Below are 18,510 nucleotides of genomic sequence, written 5' to 3' on the forward strand. Positions count from 1 at the left end.
TTTTTTTTTTTTTTTTTTTTTTTTTTGGTATGGGAGATCAAGCTCAGGACCTTTTGCTTGTGAGGCAGGTGGCGGCACCACTGAGATAAATCCCTGGCTCAGTGGTAGTTTATTGATAGGTATATTGAGCTTGAATTGCTTGCATTTCTTTCTCTAAATATTATTTATTGGTATTATCTTGGTTTATGTTTTTTAAGTATTGGTAATGGATGTTTGCATCTGTATTAGATGTAGAGGCCTCAGCTGGGGAAAAAGTACTGGGAAGGATTAGTGATGTCTGTTCTGATAAAAGGGCTGTGACCTGATAGCATTTAATTTAACACTCACCGAACAGCTAGCTGATGGATGTCAAGGATCCTGAGGTGCCCAGGTGCAGTAGAGAACAAAACAATGAAAGGAGGTCCCTGCCCTTACAGAACTAACTAACGTTCCAGTGTTTAGAAACAGGTCGTAAAATGTTTTATGTGGTGTGCTAGACCATATGTCACTTCTTTGCCATCCCTGCAGTAATGAGCAGTTAAGTTATGAGGGTGACCAAGATTATCCAGGGAAAGGTTAGAAAAAGGAGCGATGTGGTGGATTAATACTCAGCAGATCATATGTAAAAATAAGATTTGCCTCAGTGTGATAGTGTAAATCATGGAAATGACCCCATTTTAAAGGTTTGCCTTTTTCTCACCTAGGTGTTAAACCGCCTTACTTTTGCATCGACTCTTTCTCATCTGCGTCGTTTAAATTCTCCCATTGGTAGAGATGGCAAGCTAGCAAAACCCAGGCAGCTGCACAATACATTGTGGGGAATGGTGTGTCCTGCCGAGACCCCAGAGGTAAGGTGCTAGAATTTATGTTCAAACAGAAAAGTCTGTGTGTGATTACTTTGGGCCTAATTACTTTAAAGATGCAGTTTTTAAATTTAATTGTGCATTGTGACTTAGAAGTAAGGAATTATTTATAATTTTGTTCTTAGAGAATAAGTAAATTTTGTAGAATTTTTTTTTTTTTGGTACTGGGGATCAAACTTGGGACCTTGCACTGTGAGGCAGGCAGCAGAACCACTAAGCCAAATCCCTGGCCCTGAGAATAAGTAAATCTTGAAATCAGGTTGAAGGAATAATGTTGATGGGGAACTTTTGTGAGCACATAAAATCAGTATAACTACTTGGTTTATTCCCTAGGGGCATGCGGTAGGACTTGTGAAGAATTTAGCCCTGATGGCTTATATTTCAGTTGGATCTCAGCCATCTCCGATTCTGGAATTTTTAGAAGAGTGGAGTATGGAAAATTTAGAAGAAATTTCTCCTGCAGCCATTGCTGAGTGTGTATAGATAGAGTTTCCTTTGTAATATTTAGTTTTAACTTAGTATAGAATTGCTAAGTGCAAAATGCTTTGGTTTTTCATTGTAGTGCAACCAAGATTTTTGTTAATGGCTGTTGGGTGGGAATACATAAAGATCCTGAACAGCTTATGAACACTCTGAGGAAACTGCGACGGCAGATGGACATCATTGTGTCTGAAGTAAGATCCTGTGTTTGCTTTTCTTTTCTGTGATGCTGGGGATCACATGCCTTGTGCATGCTAGGCATACCCTCTACCACTGAGCTACATCTCCAGACAAGTAGAATCTTTAATTGTTAAGAAGGCATGGTTTGAGCTGGTCATGGTGATACATGCCTATAATCCCCATACTTGGGAGGCTGAGGCAGGAGGATTGTTGTGAGTTCAAGGCCAGCCTGAACTATATAGTGAGACTCTGTCTCACTCCTTACCTCAAATATGAGCTTTATTACCCCTCACAGTAGGGCTTTTCATATAATTTTGAAGGGTGTGACTCTGGCTATGTATTTTTGCAATACATGCTTGCGAGGCACTTGCTCTACTGCAGACCTGTAGCCTCAGGCTTTTCTCTTTTTTCTTTTTAAATTTTTGAGAGCATCTTGCTGTGATGCCTAGGTTGGTCTTGAATTTTGGATCCTCCTGCTTCAACCTCAGAGTTGGATTTCAAGTGTGTGCCATCATACCTGGCTGAAAGTAGTATCTTTTCTTGAACTTCAGAATGCTACTTATGGCATTTTAGTTCATAGTGTTTCTTCTCACATTGCTTTTTCTGGATAGAAAATGGCCAGGAATGTGGAATGTTTTCTGCTTGGTTTTTGACTCTTTAATTTTGGAGCAGATTTTGGTGTTTTTGACCAAGCTTTTATGTTTTAACCAAAATCTTTTCCTTAAATAAACTCTATCCTTTCATTAATGATAGGATTCAGATGTGATACCACTTTTTAAAAGCTCCTTTGTGGGGGAATTACTAGTCTGTTTTTCAGTTTTCCCAGTTCATTGGCAATTAATTTCTTTTTTCTTGTTTTACAGGGCTGGCAAATGAGCCTAGGGACTTGCACATGAGCTACATCCCCACCTTTCTTTCTTTCTTTTTTTTTTTCCTCTCTAGATTTTTTGAAACGAGGTCTCCCTATATAGTTCAGGCTGGCCTTGAACTCATGGCAGTCCTCTTGCTACATCCTCCAGAGTTTTGAGATCATATGTATGGGCCACCACACCTGACTCTCATCCTCTTTTTTTTTTTGGTACTGGGGATCAAACTCAGGACCTTGCACTTGCTGGGCAGCTGAGCTACATCCCTGTCTCTTCCCATCCCTCTTTAAAAATTGTATTTTGAGATAAAATCTCATTAAGTTGTCCAGGCTGGTCTTGAACTTGTTATTAATTTTTCAGAATATTTTTGATGTTTTCTTGGAATCTATTTTCTAGACCAGCATGTCCATGGCCAGTATAATGTGAACCACATCTACAATTTTAAAGAAGTTTTAGTAGTTTTATTGAAAGAGTAAAAAAGGAAATAAATGAAAATAACTTTAAGAATATATTTAATTTGACCTGATACATCTAAAAGATAATTTCAGCATAAAAACCAGTGAGCTATATTTTTATATTTTTTGGTATTATCTTCACATCCTTTGTGTAATTTACACTTAGAGCACATCCCAGTGCAGAATGGCCACATCTCAAGTGCTCAACAGTCATCTGTGGCTAGGAGCTACTGTGCTGGATTAGATAGGAAGGGTCGCCGTGAGGTGTCATGCTTAGGACTGAGAAGTACGGTAAAGGCAGGGTGATACTGGTTTGGTTACTGAAAGGCTACAGAGTAAAAGTATATATAGTAAAGAGATAAAATAAGAAATTGTCAAAAAGTAATGTTTGTGTGGTAAATTTCATTTTACATTAACTTATAGGTGGTGGTTTTTGGATCTGTAAATATCAAAGTCAGATTTTTTTCATTTATAGAATTTTAAATTATACCTAAGTTTTTAATAGATTGAACTCAGATTTGTCCATTTTATTTGATAATTGGTTTCTCCAGAAGTGTAATTACTTTGTTTAGATATAGGATCTTGTTGTGTTGCCTAGGCTGGTCTTGAACTCCTGGGCTCTAGTGCTCTTCCCACCTCAGCTTTCTGAGTGCTCCCCCTGTGGGTGTGCACCACTGCCTGACTAAAGTTTTATTTTTAGTTAAGCTGCAATGATAGAGAAAAAATAAAATTTCATGGGCTTGTTTCATCTTTTTGTTTGTTTGTTTCACCTTTTTATATGTATAGGTTTCTATGATCAGAGATATTCGAGAACGAGAGATTCGAATCTATACAGATGCAGGCCGTATTTGTAGGCCACTTCTCATTGTGGAAAAACAAAAACTGCTTTTGAAGAAGAGACACATTGACCAATTGAAAGAGAGAGAATATAACAACTACAGGTAAAAACTTATTAAAATGTTCCTTAAAAAAGTTGAGATAAAATTCTGAATTCTAAAGTTAACTGTCTAAAAAAGGATGCGACTCATTGATTTTTCATATATTCACAGGGCTGTGCAACTGTCACCACTATGTAATTACAGGAGCTCTGCCATTAGTAGTCATATTGGTTTTGCTTAATCTTTGTTACCATGTAGGAGATTGTAGGATTTTTTTTTTTTAAGACAAGTCTCACTATGTAATTTAGGCTGGCCTTGGACTCACTGTGTAGCTCAGTCTGGCCTCGAACTCTTGGCGATCCTTCTGCCTTAGCCTCCCAAGTGCTGAGATTTCAGGTGTGTGCCACCACACCCAGCGAAATTATAGGGTTTTAAGTATGACTGTCTTTGTAGTATGTTAAAGTCTAATAGTAACAAGAAGAATGTTTGTTACCATGGCTTTTAGAATGAAGTTCCTCATTTGCTGTGGACATGACCATCGAAAAATTTCTCACTTGGTTTTCTGTTACCTTGCTAGCAATCAACCTGTTGGGAACATACATTGCCTAGGTGAACACTGTCTAATATTATTGACAAAAGTCACATTTACAATTCTCACCAGAAGGCATTTTTAGCTCTCTGGGGGCTTGCTTTCCCTGGCTGGTCTATACTGTTACCTTTCTGAGTTGCTAATCAGTTTTCAAGTAGAGGACCCGAGTAAAGTCAGCTGACTCCAGAATTTATGGATGACCATATAATTGTCTTTTATATTCTTGTCTTTTTTATGTTCTTATATTTTTGTATTTTTATTTTTATATATATTTATTTTTATGTTCTTGTCTTTTATATTCTGACAGGATGGCTAGATTAAGCATCAGTTCTTTTTAAAAAGGCTATCTTGAAGACAGAGAACTTCATTAAAATGCTCTTGATGAGTAATGAAATTCCTTCATGTAAATAAAAATTTATTTAAAAAAAACAAGAAATAACCTATGTAAATGTAATGTATATAACTAACAATACATGCAGAAATAGGAATACAAAGATGAGCTTTAAATTTTTGTTAGTCATAAATAAATGTATATTTTATTGTAAAAAATTGAACAATACCTGTAATAAAAACTTTAGCTCCAGCTCATACTCTCCTCTTATTAGGAAACACTAGTGATGTTTGGGTATATGTTCTGCCGTATCTTTACTCTGTGTATTAGATACTCATACTCAACCTCTACTACCTCCACAGGTATAATTTCTTTAAAACAAATCAAAACAAACTAATGCTAGTTATGGGACAATAGTTTATAGTATTATTCGACAGCCTATTTTTGTCATTGTTGTTGGCAGAAATTGACCTCACGGCCTTGCCAGACAGGCACTGTGCTGCTGACCTATATCCCCCGCCGAACAGCCTGTTTTTGTCCCGCTGTTACTCATAAGTCTATTATGGGACGATCTCCATGTCAGTACATATAAATATAGAACCCCCGCCCCCCTTTGTATGGGGGCTTGAACTCGCGGCCTTGTGCTTGTGAAGCAGGCAGTGGGATACTTTTTTTTTTGGAGACAGGGTCTCACTGTATAATTCAGGCTGGTCTCAAACTCATTGTGGAGGCGCCCAGGTTGGCCTCCAACTCGAAGTGATCCTCCTTAGCCTCCCGAGTGCTGGAATTACAGGCATGTGCCACCACACCTGGCCTTAGAAATACCTTTTAATTAAGTAGAAGACCTTGTTAAAAGTTTTCAAGAAATAAGGAGATTGAATTGTTTTTAGTTGGCAGGATCTTGTGGCCAGTGGGGTGGTAGAGTACATTGATACCCTGGAAGAAGAAACAGTGATGCTTGCAATGACTCCAGATGACTTACAGGAGAAGGAAGTTGCTTACTGCTCCACGTACACCCACTGTGAGATCCACCCCTCCATGATCCTTGGGGTCTGCGCATCTATCATTCCTTTTCCTGATCATAACCAGGTTTGCAGTTATTTTTGTCTTTTTTACAAGGAATTGGGGGAAGAGATAAAAAGTAGTGGTTAGTGTAATCTCACTTGAAGAGAAAAACCTTTTGACAAAAAAGTTATAAACTATAAGCCGGGCGTGGTGGCACATGCCTGTAATCCCAACACTCAGGAAGCTGAGGCAGGAGGATCGCTGTGAGTTTGAGACCAGCCTGGGCTACATAGTGAGTTCCAGGTCAGTCTCAACTACATAGTGAGACCCTGTCTCAAAAAGCCAAAAAAAAAGGTTATAAACTAGAGTCAGTTTTGCTTGCTATTGTGTTTCTTTGTTAAGAGCCACAATTGATTGTATTAAATGGTTTCAGTAACAAAAAAAAAAAAAGCCAAAAAAAGGTTATAAACTAGAGTCAGTTTTGCTTGCTATTGTGTTTCTTTGTTAAGAGCCACAATTGATTGTATTAAATGGTTTCAGTAACAAAAAAAGTTCCTGTTTTTTTCTTTTTAGTAAAAACCTTTATTGGTTAAAACAAAATACATTTTTTAAAACCAACGATTTTCTGGCCTATGGTCAGAAAAGTCTTTTCTTTAGAGATACTAAGTTTCCACTGATTGTGGTTTCTGTTTCTGTCCTCAGTCCCCTCGAAACACGTACCAGTCTGCTATGGGTAAGCAGGCCATGGGCGTTTACATCACCAACTTCCACGTGCGCATGGACACCCTGGCCCACGTCCTCTACTACCCTCAAAAGCCACTTGTGACTACGAGGTCTATGGAGTATCTGCGGTTCAGGGAGCTGCCGGCAGGTATGTTCAGTGTGCTCTGTAGCTTTTATGGCACGTAACTGGGTGCTTGGGAGGGTTAAACACGTGCAGGGAAGTTCCTTTCTCACAGGTGTATCACACATGGGCAGCATGGACGTGGTGGGAAGGTGGTATGTGGGAAGTATCACGATGCAGCCAGAGTCCTTTGGCGGCTCGGAGTGAACACAGTTACTGGTTCCTCTGGAAGTGTGGAGCCATTTCCCAGAGGAGGTGGCACTTTAGACTGATGTCATGCTGGTGAAGACAGGTATTGAATTTGAGAGACATTTCAAGTGAGGGGCTAGCTGGATAAAGGCAGGAGATGTGGGAGTATTTAGTGCCATGTCACTTTAATGTGGCTGGTGTGTAAACGTATGGAAGTGAAGCTTGACCTCAGAGTGTGGAGGAGCCTGACAGGTTAAATTGTATTTTGAGAACGAAGATTTATTCAGACTGTTTGAGCAGGGAAGCCATATAATTAGAAATTTGTTTTAGGAACCAGGCCTGGCAGTGCATGTCTATAATACCAGCTGAGGCAGGAGAGTGATAAATTTGAGGCCAGCCTGGGCAACATAGTGAGACCCTATCACAAAAATAAAAACTAAAAAGGACTGGTGGTATAACTTGTGTGAGTCCCTGAGCTCAGTCCCTAGCACTGAAAAAAAAAATTTTGCTTTAGGATTATCAGTCTGACAGTAATGTAAGGAGTAGACTAGAACTGGATACTAGGGCTGGGGATTTAGCTCAGTGGTTCTGCCGCCTGCCTTGCAAGTGCAAGGTCTAGAGTTTGATCTCCAGTATATAAAAAAAGAAAGAACTGGGTACTATACTAGCGGGTACAGGTAATTCGAGGTCCTAAGAATTTAAAAAAATACTGCTGGGTGTGGTGGCGCATGCCTGTAATCCCAGCACTGGGGAGGCTGAGTCAGGAGGATCACTGTGAGTTTGAGACCAGTCTGGGCTACATGGTCAGTCTCAACTACATAGTGAGACCCTATCTCAAAAAACCAAAAAAACAAAACAAAAAAAAAAGAACAAGTCACTGAACTTGATGGGCTTGATAGTTGTGGATGTGAAATGATAGAGGGGTCAAGGAGGGGGAATTGGATGTCAGTGTGCCTGGCTTGGGTGGTCGAGGAGGGAGGGGTGCTGTCGAGATTAATGTCTGGGACATAGCTGAGGTCAGCACTTGGCTAGCATGTGTGAGGCCCTGGGCTTGATCCTGAGCACGGCAAAACACAGGAGGGCGGTGCTCACGGGTTGGAGCATGTCAGAGCAAGAAGACGTTTTAGGGAGAAACCGGTAAATTCTGTTTGAGATGTGTTGATTTGAGTTCTTACTAGAAAATGAAGATACGATCTTCGAGATATGTGAAAGAAACTCAAGTCTAGAGCTAGGAAGTTTTAAACCTACTAATAGTAACTATAGATCGCTGTGAAATTGGCCTGGGGGGAATTCAGGATGAGAAAAGGGCCAGACACAGACCTGAGGGAACCAGGAAGGGCATCAGGAGAGGAGACTGGAGCAGACATGGAGGAGAGTCAGGAGTCTGCAGGAGGTTCTCGGGGAGCCTGGATGGTAGGAAAATGTTACGAAGAATTCTTTGAGGTGTGAGAGTGCTGAGTATGGAAGGGCTTTGGCGTGATTGTCTTACTGTAGTAACAGAAGTTTTGCTCTGAACGTGGATAGCATTCATTATTGATTTTGTTAGTAAAGGTTACCTTCAGTGGCTTTAAATTATTAACTGAAAAAAGGACTCTTAACATTTTGATAGCAAATGCTCATGTTAAAGTTACTTATTTCAGAGTCTTCCACAAGGGATTACTCTTGTTTAGTAAAACCAAATCTGTCAGTTTATCCAAGGGGTGCTCATCTCTGTGGCCATGTTTAGGTAATGCAGTTCCTGACAGCTAGGGATTTGAAAGAAAGTGTGCCTCCTTTGGTACCAAGGTGCAATGGCTGGGAAGGAAGGACTGTTCATCTCTTATTTATGGCTACATATGGTATCCTTTTAAAAACCTTTATTTTAAGGGCTGGGAATTTAACTCAGTGGTTCTGCTGCCTGCCTTGCCGGTGCAAGGTCCTGAGTTCAATCCCTGGTACAAAAACAAAACAAAACAAAAGAAACTTTAATTTGAGATAGATAATTTTAGACTTTAAGTTGTAAGACTAGTGCATTGAACTTCTGTGTATGCTTTTTTAGTTAACATTTTTATGCCTTACCAATTTCTCCCTTTTTCTCTTTTTCTAAACTATGTACAGGTAGGTTGCAGGCATGAAGCCACATCAGTCTTTAATTCTGTAGTCTGTTTCCTGAAAACAAGGGCATTTCCCATAGTATAGCCATCAAAATCAGGCTAAAGTGGCACCCATCTATCACCAATGCAAGCCTTGCTGGTTGTCTGAGGGCTAATTAGGACCTAATCCAGGATCAAACATTGCATTTAGTTGTGTATTCTCTCACTCTCAGCTCTGTCTGTACAGCTCCTCAGCCTTTCCTTTTCTCTCATGACCATGCAGTTTGCAGAATCCAGGCAAATTATTTGTGCCTTGTCTCTCAATTGGGGTTTGAGTGTTTGTTCCTCAAGATGATACTTCTGTTGTAAGCGTCTCAGTTTTGGTGCTGACATTTGAATTCAAGGCCTTACATATACTAAGTACACAGTACCAAAGTATTCATGCATTTTCGTACTTCATTTGTGGGCATTGCTTTCAGATCATGTAAATATCCTCTTGTCATACTTTCTTTTTGATACTGGGAATTGAACTTGGGCCCTTGAACTTGCGAGGCAGGCGGTAGAATCACTGAGCCAAATCCCTGGCCGCAGACTTTCTTTTTTTCTAAGAAGCAGTCTAGGACATGTTTATTTTCTTTTTTTGGTACCGGGGATTGAACTCAGGTCCTTGCAAGCACAAGGCCACCGAACTGCTGAGCTAAATCCCCGGCTATTTCCTTTTTTAAATTCTATTTTTATTAGGACATGTTTGCCGTACGTACTGATTACATCTCTCGTGGGGAGTTGGTATGTGTACACAACACATCTTAATTCCGTTTACATCCCCTTTGCCTTTCCTTCCTTTCGTTCCTCCATCCAGTGGTCCCCTTTCTTCATCAGATACTCAGCTGTGAGTGTCAGCATCGATGGTGATGTGAGCTGGTGGTTTTTAATTCGTTATTCCTATTTGTTTATTGAGTTAAGGTCTCGATATGTAGTCTAGGCCTCAAACCTGTGATCCCCCTGCCTCAGCCTCCCAAGTGCTAGGAATACAGAGGCGTGCCATCTCATCCAGCTCATTATTCTTTATTTTAATGCTCAGATCATTACAGATTGGCCATGGGAGCACTTTTAAGATGACTTCTCGTGTGTTCTCGTCATTCTTATATTTTGCCTCACTTTGTGTTTTCCACTCTTCACCCTGGACTCCAGCCATTTCTGTTTTCGTGGAAGATAGTATTTAGAAACCAAGGTCTGGGTGCTAGGTATGCTCGTTACTGATTGAGAGTGTCGTCACGTGTACATCCTCTCAGCCTGCAGCTGGAAATGCACATACATACCCCCGTGTCCTTCATGTCTGGGCCCACATACCACAGGCTCCCACCCCATTCCGTAGTGGAGTTTAGTGTAGACCTCCATGCTTCCGTAGTGAGACCCTGGCTCCGCGTTCACTCGTTCAGTCTGCTGACAACCCATCTCCTCAGATGAATGGCCCCTTGGCAGAGCAGTTGCACCCCTGCTGGACACACAGGAGTGGATGAATGGTGCCTCCTCATGATGGGTAGGTTTTTTGTTTTTTTTTTAATAGGAAAACATTTATTGGTACATTTTAGGCATACATAATGCTAGCATTCATCATAGGGGATTTGCACCTGTACGTGTTACATCCTGCCCCTTTTTTCCCATTCCCTTTCTTCCCTCAACCCCCTCCCCTCCCTATATACAAAAGTTTGTTTGCATTTTTTCCTTCTGTTTTCACTTTTTTTCTTTTTTTTTTTTTGTACTGGGGATCAAACTCAGGACCTTGCACTTGCGAGGCAGGCAGCAATATCACTGAGCTAAAAATCCCCAGCCCATCACTTATTTTCTTGTCCCTTTCTTCCTCCCTCCTGCCTTGCTCCCCTTCCCATTTGAACATTTTCTTCCCATTTCCCAATATGTTATACATTTCAGCCCTTATTTCTACTTTCAGTTTCTCACACCAGAGAAACAATGCAGTATTTAAACATGTGTCTGATTTATTTCACTTAAGAGTATGGTCTCAAGGTCCATCCAGTTAGCTTAAAATGGGGCTGGGGATTTAGCTCAGTGGTTCCGCTGCCTACCTCACTAGCGCAAGGTCCCAAGTTTGATCCCCAGTACCAAAAAAACCCAAAACCAAAACAAACCCAAAAACAATTAGCTATAAATGCCTGAAGCCCATCCTTCTTTATGGCAGAGTAGTACTCCCTTGTACAGAAAAACCACATCTTCTTTATCCATTCATTGGTTGATGGGCATTTGGGCTGTTTCCAAGATTTAGCTATTACACGCTGTGCTGCTAAAATCGTGGGTCTGCTTATATCACTGTGGAATTATACTTCTAATTCTTTCTGAAAGATACCAAGAAGGGGAATATCTGGGTCACATGGAACCTCCAGTTTTAGTTTTTGAGGAATCTCTGCATTGATTTTCACAGCGGCTATACCAATCTGTATTCCCACCAATAGTCCTTTCTCCCCCACAGTCCCTCCAGAATTTATTGGTTGATTTCTTTTTTCTTTTTTGAGACAGGGTCTCACTATGTAGTTGAGACTGACCTGGAACTCACTATGTAGCCCAGGTGGGTCTTAAACTCACAGCGATCCTCCTGCCTCAGCCTCTGGGTGCTGGGATTACAGGCGTGCACCACCACACCCCAGTTTGGTTGATTTCTTGATAGCCATTCTTTCCAGAGTGAGGTGGAATCTCTTGTGTTGTTTCATTTGCATCTCTTGAATGACCAGTGATCAGTGATGTTGAACATTTTTTTATATATTTATTTGCTGTTTCTACTTCTTCATCTGAAAAGTGTCTTTTCATTTCAGATGCCCATTTTTGGATTGAGTCTTTAAATTTACAGGGTCTGATTTTTGAGTTCTTTATGTATTCTAGGTAAAAGTTCTTTGTCTAATGAATAGCTGGTAAAAAATTTTCCCACACTGTGGATTGCCTCTTCACTCTGTTGGTGGTTTCTCTCTCTGTGCAAAATCTTCTCAGTAATACGAGGTCCCAGTTGTTGATTCTTTGCACTTTCTTACACTGAATGAAGGCCATTCCCAGAAGGCTTTAACGTCTGCAGTTCTGCAGTTCTTACCGCCGGTATGCTAGTCAAACTTGCAGTTGCTTTCAGTCTTGCTAAGTTCCTTCGTATAGGTCCACTGGGATTCTTTGCTTATGGTACATCCTGCATGCAAATGAGATAGTGAATGAATGGCCATTTTTCACACTCCTTGTCCACTGGACTCTTTGCTTCCAGTTAAAACCTTTAATGCTGGGTTCTCTTATCTCAGTGCCTGGCTCCATGAGAGTAGAAGGCTCTTGCTCTCAGGAAACATCTCCGTATGAAGGGTAGATGCTATCTGCATGTTCCCTCAAAGCCTCCTGCTCTTAAAGATAGGGATTTGCAGAGATAATTGGATTATAGTGGCATGATACTTATCAGTGGATTAATCCTCTGATGAATTTATAGCTAAATTTGATATTTAGAGGTAAAGCCTGGTTGGAGAACATGGCTTAGTTGGGGTGTGGCCTGGAAGGCTGGGTAGGGTTTTTTTAAAAATTGAATTTAATTTTATGGAGGGAAAAGAAACTTGTTTCAGAATTCAGACAAACAAGATATTCATTCATACAGATTCTAGGTCCTTAATATTCTGTAGTCATATTTTTTTCTTCACATTTAATACATTTAAGTCAAGATGTTATATTAACTGCAGCTTTAAAGTTGAGTCTGATTCAGGCCAGGGTTGTAGTTTAATAGCACTGCACCTGCCTGGCAAATGCAAGGTTCTGACTTTAATTCCCGGTACACACCACCCCCACCCCCACCCAAAGTTGAGTCTGATACTTGGACGGTCTGGTGAATCGCATGTTAATATATGTGAATTACATTCCTTGACATCCCACTCACATTCAATGACCATTTCTAATACTGCACTTTACTACCATATAGCATATTTTCAGTTTGTTTTTTTGCTTTAAAACGTGTTACCTCTCTTATGACCTTATCAAAAGTAGTTGAATAACATTATAGTAGAAAAGATGTTGCTTTTTGTTGGCATAGGGAGAGAACAGGTTAGTACCAGTTTCATATCTAAAACTGGAAATCAGAGACGGCAGGAAGCTAAATTTTCAGCCTGTTGCTTATTAATTTTGACGTAGTTTCTTCTTCATTTGTGAGAATAATAAAGCTTGTTTGTTTCTTTTGAGAGAGGGTCTTGCTAGGTAGCCCAGGTTGGCCTTGAACTTGCGGTGACCGTCCTGTCTCAGCCATCTGTGTGTTGGGATTACAGGCATGCACCACCATACCAGCTTGCTTATCTTGGTTAAGGCACAGGGTTGCCCTTGATCATGAAGAGTGGTTTGGAGAGGCACTGTGAGAGGTGCCTGTATAAAATCACGGACTGTAAAGCGGGGCGTGTTGGGAATAACTGTCTTAGGATTGCATGTGTGAAATGTGACCAGCAGGGTAAGTGCCTCACAGGTTACTCTAGGAGGAACAGACTGACCGTTACCTTGATGAAAGCACCTGTGCATTTTTGGCAAATACAATTGAACGAAAAGGACTTAAAAGAAGGGCAGGTTTTCTTTACTTTCCAGAGGATGCTTTATTGTGTGCTTTTCAATTCATGGCAGGTATTAACTCAATCGTGGCCATCGCATCCTACACTGGCTATAACCAAGAAGATTCTGTCATCATGAATCGTTCGGCTGTAGATCGGGGCTTTTTCAGGTCAGCGTTTTATACAATTTGTCAAACTACAGTTTTTTAGTAAAAGATTTTTTTTTTTTTTTTTGATACTGGGGATTGAACTCGGGTCCTTGTCCTTGCAAAGCAGCCACAGGAATGACTGAGCTAAATCCCCAGCCCTAGTAAAAGAATAAAAAAAAATAGATCTGACTGTGCCCTCTGCCAGGAAGCAGAAGGCTTGGTTGCGCCCAGTCTAGCTGAGGAGGACACTGCCTCTTGTATTTCTTTGAATGTTCAGATTACAGTATCTTGGTTTGGGTCTTTTGTGAACAAATACGCATTTACATTTAGATAAATTAGAAATGTCTACAGAGAAAAGAATAAAGCCGTGATTGTAGAACCCCTAAATAATTGCTGCTAAAATTACATTATGCTTTCACTGCCATTTTTCTGTTATGCTTCACTTTGATTGCTTTATTGACACAAAGATTGATTTCAAATCCATGGTATATAGAGATTATTTTAAACGTAGGGAATTCAGAGGAGAGGACTTTCCCTCTGTGTAGTTTCAGAGGCCAGCACTGGGGCTTCATGTATGACCCTCACAGCAGGTGTCCAGGGACTTGGTGAGCACCTCTTGGGGTGGTTAGGAGGGACCCTGACTGGCGGTTCTTCCTCATCTAACCTGCACCCAGCCGTGTGTCCCATTTGCCTTTGAACTTCCACCATAATAGTTACTCCTCTCCCTGGTTCATGGTTTAGGTTGTCTCTTAGCTGTTAATTAAATGAAAAATTATATACTAAGCCCCTTTATTAAAAAAAAAAGAATTTACTGTTAGGGCCTTGTATTTTTCAGGTCTGTTTTCTATCGCTCATACAAAGAACAGGAGTCTAAAAAAGGATTTGACCAAGAAGAAGTTTTTGAGAAACCTACACGTGAAACGTGTCAGGGTAAGTGTAATGTTCAAAGGTGGTTTTCTGTTGCCAGGTTGTCCCTTACAGCCCCTTTTCCTGTAGTGTTGGAGTGTGTTTTCATGTCTTTCTTAGAAATTCATGTGTAAGAAAATATGGTAGTGCATGCCAGTAATACGGCACTTGGGTGGCTGAGGCAGCAGGATCCCCATGAGTTCAAGGCCAGCCTGAACTACATAGCAAGACCATGTTTCAAAAAAAAAAAAAGAGAAAAAATATGTGTATTTGCCAAAGTCTTTGCACCTTCCCAGACGTGTTGCTACAGACCTTCCCTCCTGTTGGGTCCTGCCTTAAGAGAAAATTTAGGAAATCAGAGAAGCTGTGTTTCTTGTTCTTCATTTTTTCCGTTTGCACAAGGGCTCCCCTTCTGCCCCCAAACTGTGATACAACCCTATTTGGCCAAAATATTGGTAAACATTTAAAAAATAAACAAGAAGGTACCTAGCATTTGTTGTTTCTTCTAGAAAACTTGAGCTTATGTTCTAGTTGTTATTTTCAGACTTTTAAAAAGTACTTGTGCAGTGGGCTAGATGGGGTGTCTTTGCAACTGTTTGACTCCCAGCAGCGTTACACAGCAGTGTTTTGTTTTCTTGTGTCTTCTCATTACTCCAGTTCTGTGGCTCTGTGTAGTGAATTGGGTTCGAGGGGAGATAAGATTGCACAAGGTGCTGGGGGATGAACACACAAAGAAAGGCACGCTCTGCTTTTCAGTCTTCCTGGGTGTCTGTGACAATCTTCAGTGCTTTCCTGTACAGGATGCTCATTCCGAAGCTGCCGTGTTTTTCCCCACAGGTATGAGGCATGCCATTTACGACAAGCTGGATGACGATGGCTTGATAGCTCCAGGGGTCCGTGTGTCAGGAGACGATGTTATCATAGGCAAAACGGTCACCTTGCCTGAGAATGAGGATGAACTGGAGAGCACTAACCGGCGCTACACCAAGAGAGATTGTAGCACTTTTCTCAGGACCAGCGAGACAGGCATTGTGGATCAGGTTATGGTAACTCTCAACCAGGAAGGATATAAATTTTGTAAAATAAGGGTGAGTATAGCTTATCCAGCCCATGTAACTGGTTTCAGAATGCAAATCAGTGTCATTGAACCTATTTTTATGCGACTTCAGGTACGCTCTGTAAGAATTCCACAGATTGGAGACAAATTTGCTAGTCGGCATGGTCAGAAGGGGACTTGTGGAATTCAGTATAGACAAGAGGTAGGTGTCTGGTCTCCTTCACTCTTACCTCAGAGTCTTATTGGATATTGTATTAAATCAGAACTTAATTTTATTAACTTTTGAAGTATTGAAGAAGTACACAAATGTACCTTGAACAGAATTTAGGACATAAAAAATTCAATTAGATGTGTCGGTCCTAGTTTTTTTGTAGCTAAGAGACTTCAGGATCTTTTGAGTCTCTTAAAATTTTCTTTCTAGGATATGCCTTTCACCTGTGAAGGAATCACCCCTGATATCATCATAAATCCCCACGCTATCCCCTCTCGTATGACCATTGGTCACTTGATTGAGTGTCTTCAAGGGAAGGTAAGAGATTGATTGCCTTCAGAAATCTAAGTTCCAAAATGGCATTTCTTCACAAATGGTGGATATTTTCTCTCATATTTGAGCCAGAACTTTAAGCTAGTATGATAATTCATTTTTAACTTTCAAATTGGTTATGATTCTGCCCCCACCTCTTTAATTAGGAAAATTTGCAAAGTTATGACCAAGACAGAATTTTTATAAGATATACCTCCTGCAACCTCAATGTTCATACGTGGTTATCTTATTCAGTATTTCTTTCCTATAGATAGTGAATTCATTAGTGGTTAGTTCAATATGAACTTAATTTTATAGCTATATTGTCAGCTATGCATATTTTAGTGGAGGTTTTTAGATTTTGTGTCTTGTTCGGGTAGAAAGGCTAGAGCCATTTGACTTTGGGGTGTTTTAACTGTCCTTTTCCTTTAACCATCAGGATCTGGGAGCCTTGCTCTGCTGAACCTGATTTTTGGATAGATCTCTATTTGAAAGCTTACAACTGAGTTTTTCATTTTTAGATAAATTTATTTTGAATAAAGTATAAGCTGTTAATAAAATGAGCCTCTGTATCACAGCCTTCTGTAATAGATTTTTAAGTTCAAAAGGATTTTAATTGACTTCATGTATAATGTCTAAGGAGAAGCAGAGTGAAGCAGCATTTCAAAGATTGCTTTTACTTCCAGGTCTCCGCTAACAAGGGTGAAATTGGCGATGCCACTCCGTTCAATGACGCGGTGAATGTGCAGAAGATCTCTAATCTTCTGTCAGACTATGGCTACCATCTCAGAGGAAATGAGGTCTGTGTGTTCTTGGAATAGTAACTTGTTACGTGCATTTTTTGGGCCATGTGTGTGATTTATTCTTTAAAACATGAACCTTTTATTGAACTGTAATGCATACTTCATATGTGTACACAAAACCTGACTGCATGGCCTGGTTCGTCTTCGTAGTGCACACACCCGCCTACTTGACACTAGGATCTGGGAGAGAGCAGGACCCAGGAGACACTCACGAGCGCCGCTCTCCTGACTGCTGGCACACTAGTTCTGTGTGTCATACCTGGAATTAACAGTACACGCTGACACCCTTTGAACTTGTTCAGCATCTTTAGTTCTGTGCTTCACTCTCTCTCTCTTTAGGTCCTTTACAATGGGTTCACTGGTCGAAAAATCACATCCCAGATTTTCATTGGCCCCACTTACTACCAGCGCTTGAAACATATGGTGGATGACAAAATTCATTCTCGAGCTAGGGGGCCTATTCAGATCCTTAATCGACAGCCCATGGAGGGCAGATCTCGGTAAGAGCTGTGTCAGCCACTTTGCTATTAATTAGTCTATTTTTTCTTTGTACTGGGGATCAAATCCAGGACCTTTGCAACTCAACTATATTTTCAGACCTTTTTTACTTTTTAAGATAGGGTCTGGGTTGCCCAGGCTGGCCTCAAACTTGTAATTCTCCCACCTAAGCCTCCCAGAGTGCTAGGATTATAAGCATGCAGTGTCATGCCTGGTGGTTGCCTTTTAAAAAGTACAAAACAATCTTCTGTTTTTCCTTTAACAGTGATGGTGGCCTGCGTTTTGGAGAAATGGAACGAGATTGTCAGATTGCGCATGGAGCAGCACAGTTTTTACGAGAAAGATTGTTTGAGGCTTCAGACCCCTATCAGGTCCATGTCTGCAGTCTCTGTGGAATCATGGCAATTGCTAACACCAGGACCCACACGTACGAGTGCAGGGGCTGCCGCAATAAGACACAGGTGTGTATGGGCCATGTTTCTTCTTTAGGACATGACCGTGGCGGTCTAATTCTCTAGCACACAGCATGCTGTGGCAGGTTGACATGTCACAATTGTGGTTGCTTGCCTCTGTCAGGGTTCCTAGTTTTTAAGAGGGAAAAAGGTGATTTGATTTTTCCAAAAAACAATTTAAGGATGGTCATTTTCCCAGACTTTATCTTTTTAAAACAATATGGTCTGGCACCAAGGATTTTAACAGCAAGTTTTTCTTAGTCCTTCTAACTGGAGGTTAATAAGCTGTGTCTGCAGAGAGGCGGGTTCAGCAGGCTGCAGGGAGAAGGGGCACTGGGAGGCGGAGTGTAGGCTGGTGGTCAGTGCGCTCCCTCGCCCTCTCTGGCACCATCCAGCACCTCATCTTTACCTTGAGCTGGGGCAGGAAGTGAGGTCACTGTGACGCAGTTCTGCTGATTACTTTTTTTTTCCTTTTCAGATTTCCTTGGTGCGAATGCCTTATGCTTGCAAGCTGTTGTTTCAGGAACTTATGTCTATGAGCATTGCACCTCGAATGATGAGTGTTTAGATCTTTTAAAAGTTTCTCAACAAGATACTTATCTGTACCTTGTTTCTGTGACACAGCCTTGAAAAAAATGACATGAGTTCATTACCCAGCACCCCCCCAAAAAAGACATAATGTACTGTGTTTTGATAAGCATTTTAATGATATGCATGCTTTTTCTTCTGTAAATAGACAATAAAGTTTTGTAGATAGTTTGGATGTGTTGTCTTTAATTTGGATTTCTCTGTGTAAAACCAGTGAATATCTAAAGTGTTAGTGGATTCGATT

The 18,510-nt window shown here is 40.7% G+C and overlaps 1 protein-coding gene and 1 non-coding gene across 3 annotated transcripts in view; both read left to right on the top strand.

The window, feature by feature from the left end:
- The window catches only part of Polr2b (RNA polymerase II subunit B), a 40,479-nt gene extending 22,107 nt beyond the window's left edge, over positions 1-18,372 (top strand). For both annotated transcript variants that reach the window (XM_010609522.3, XM_010609523.3), the window contains 15 exons: positions 684-827; positions 1,176-1,315; positions 1,405-1,516; positions 3,610-3,764; positions 5,512-5,710; positions 6,329-6,497; positions 13,364-13,460; positions 14,275-14,369; positions 15,183-15,433; positions 15,515-15,604; positions 15,824-15,931; positions 16,612-16,725; positions 17,068-17,228; positions 17,492-17,687; positions 18,157-18,372. In XM_010609522.3, the coding sequence (XP_010607824.1) occupies positions 684-827; positions 1,176-1,315; positions 1,405-1,516; positions 3,610-3,764; positions 5,512-5,710; positions 6,329-6,497; positions 13,364-13,460; positions 14,275-14,369; positions 15,183-15,433; positions 15,515-15,604; positions 15,824-15,931; positions 16,612-16,725; positions 17,068-17,228; positions 17,492-17,687; positions 18,157-18,246 (2,121 nt within the window). In that variant the 3' untranslated portion in view covers positions 18,247-18,372. The remainder of the gene's footprint in view (positions 1-683; positions 828-1,175; positions 1,316-1,404; positions 1,517-3,609; positions 3,765-5,511; positions 5,711-6,328; positions 6,498-13,363; positions 13,461-14,274; positions 14,370-15,182; positions 15,434-15,514; positions 15,605-15,823; positions 15,932-16,611; positions 16,726-17,067; positions 17,229-17,491; positions 17,688-18,156) is intronic.
- LOC117284266 lies at positions 4,185-4,301 on the top strand. Its single transcript, XR_004515355.1, has one exon. It is a non-coding gene; the product is annotated as a small nucleolar RNA SNORA32 (small nucleolar RNA).
- Positions 18,373-18,510: the final 138 nt, after the last annotated feature.

Source organism: Fukomys damarensis, unplaced genomic scaffold (assembly GCF_012274545.1).
Source record: "Fukomys damarensis isolate Sample0158 unplaced genomic scaffold, DMR_v1.0_HiC HiC_scaffold_35, whole genome shotgun sequence".
Classification (NCBI taxonomy): domain Eukaryota; kingdom Metazoa; phylum Chordata; class Mammalia; order Rodentia; family Bathyergidae; genus Fukomys; species Fukomys damarensis.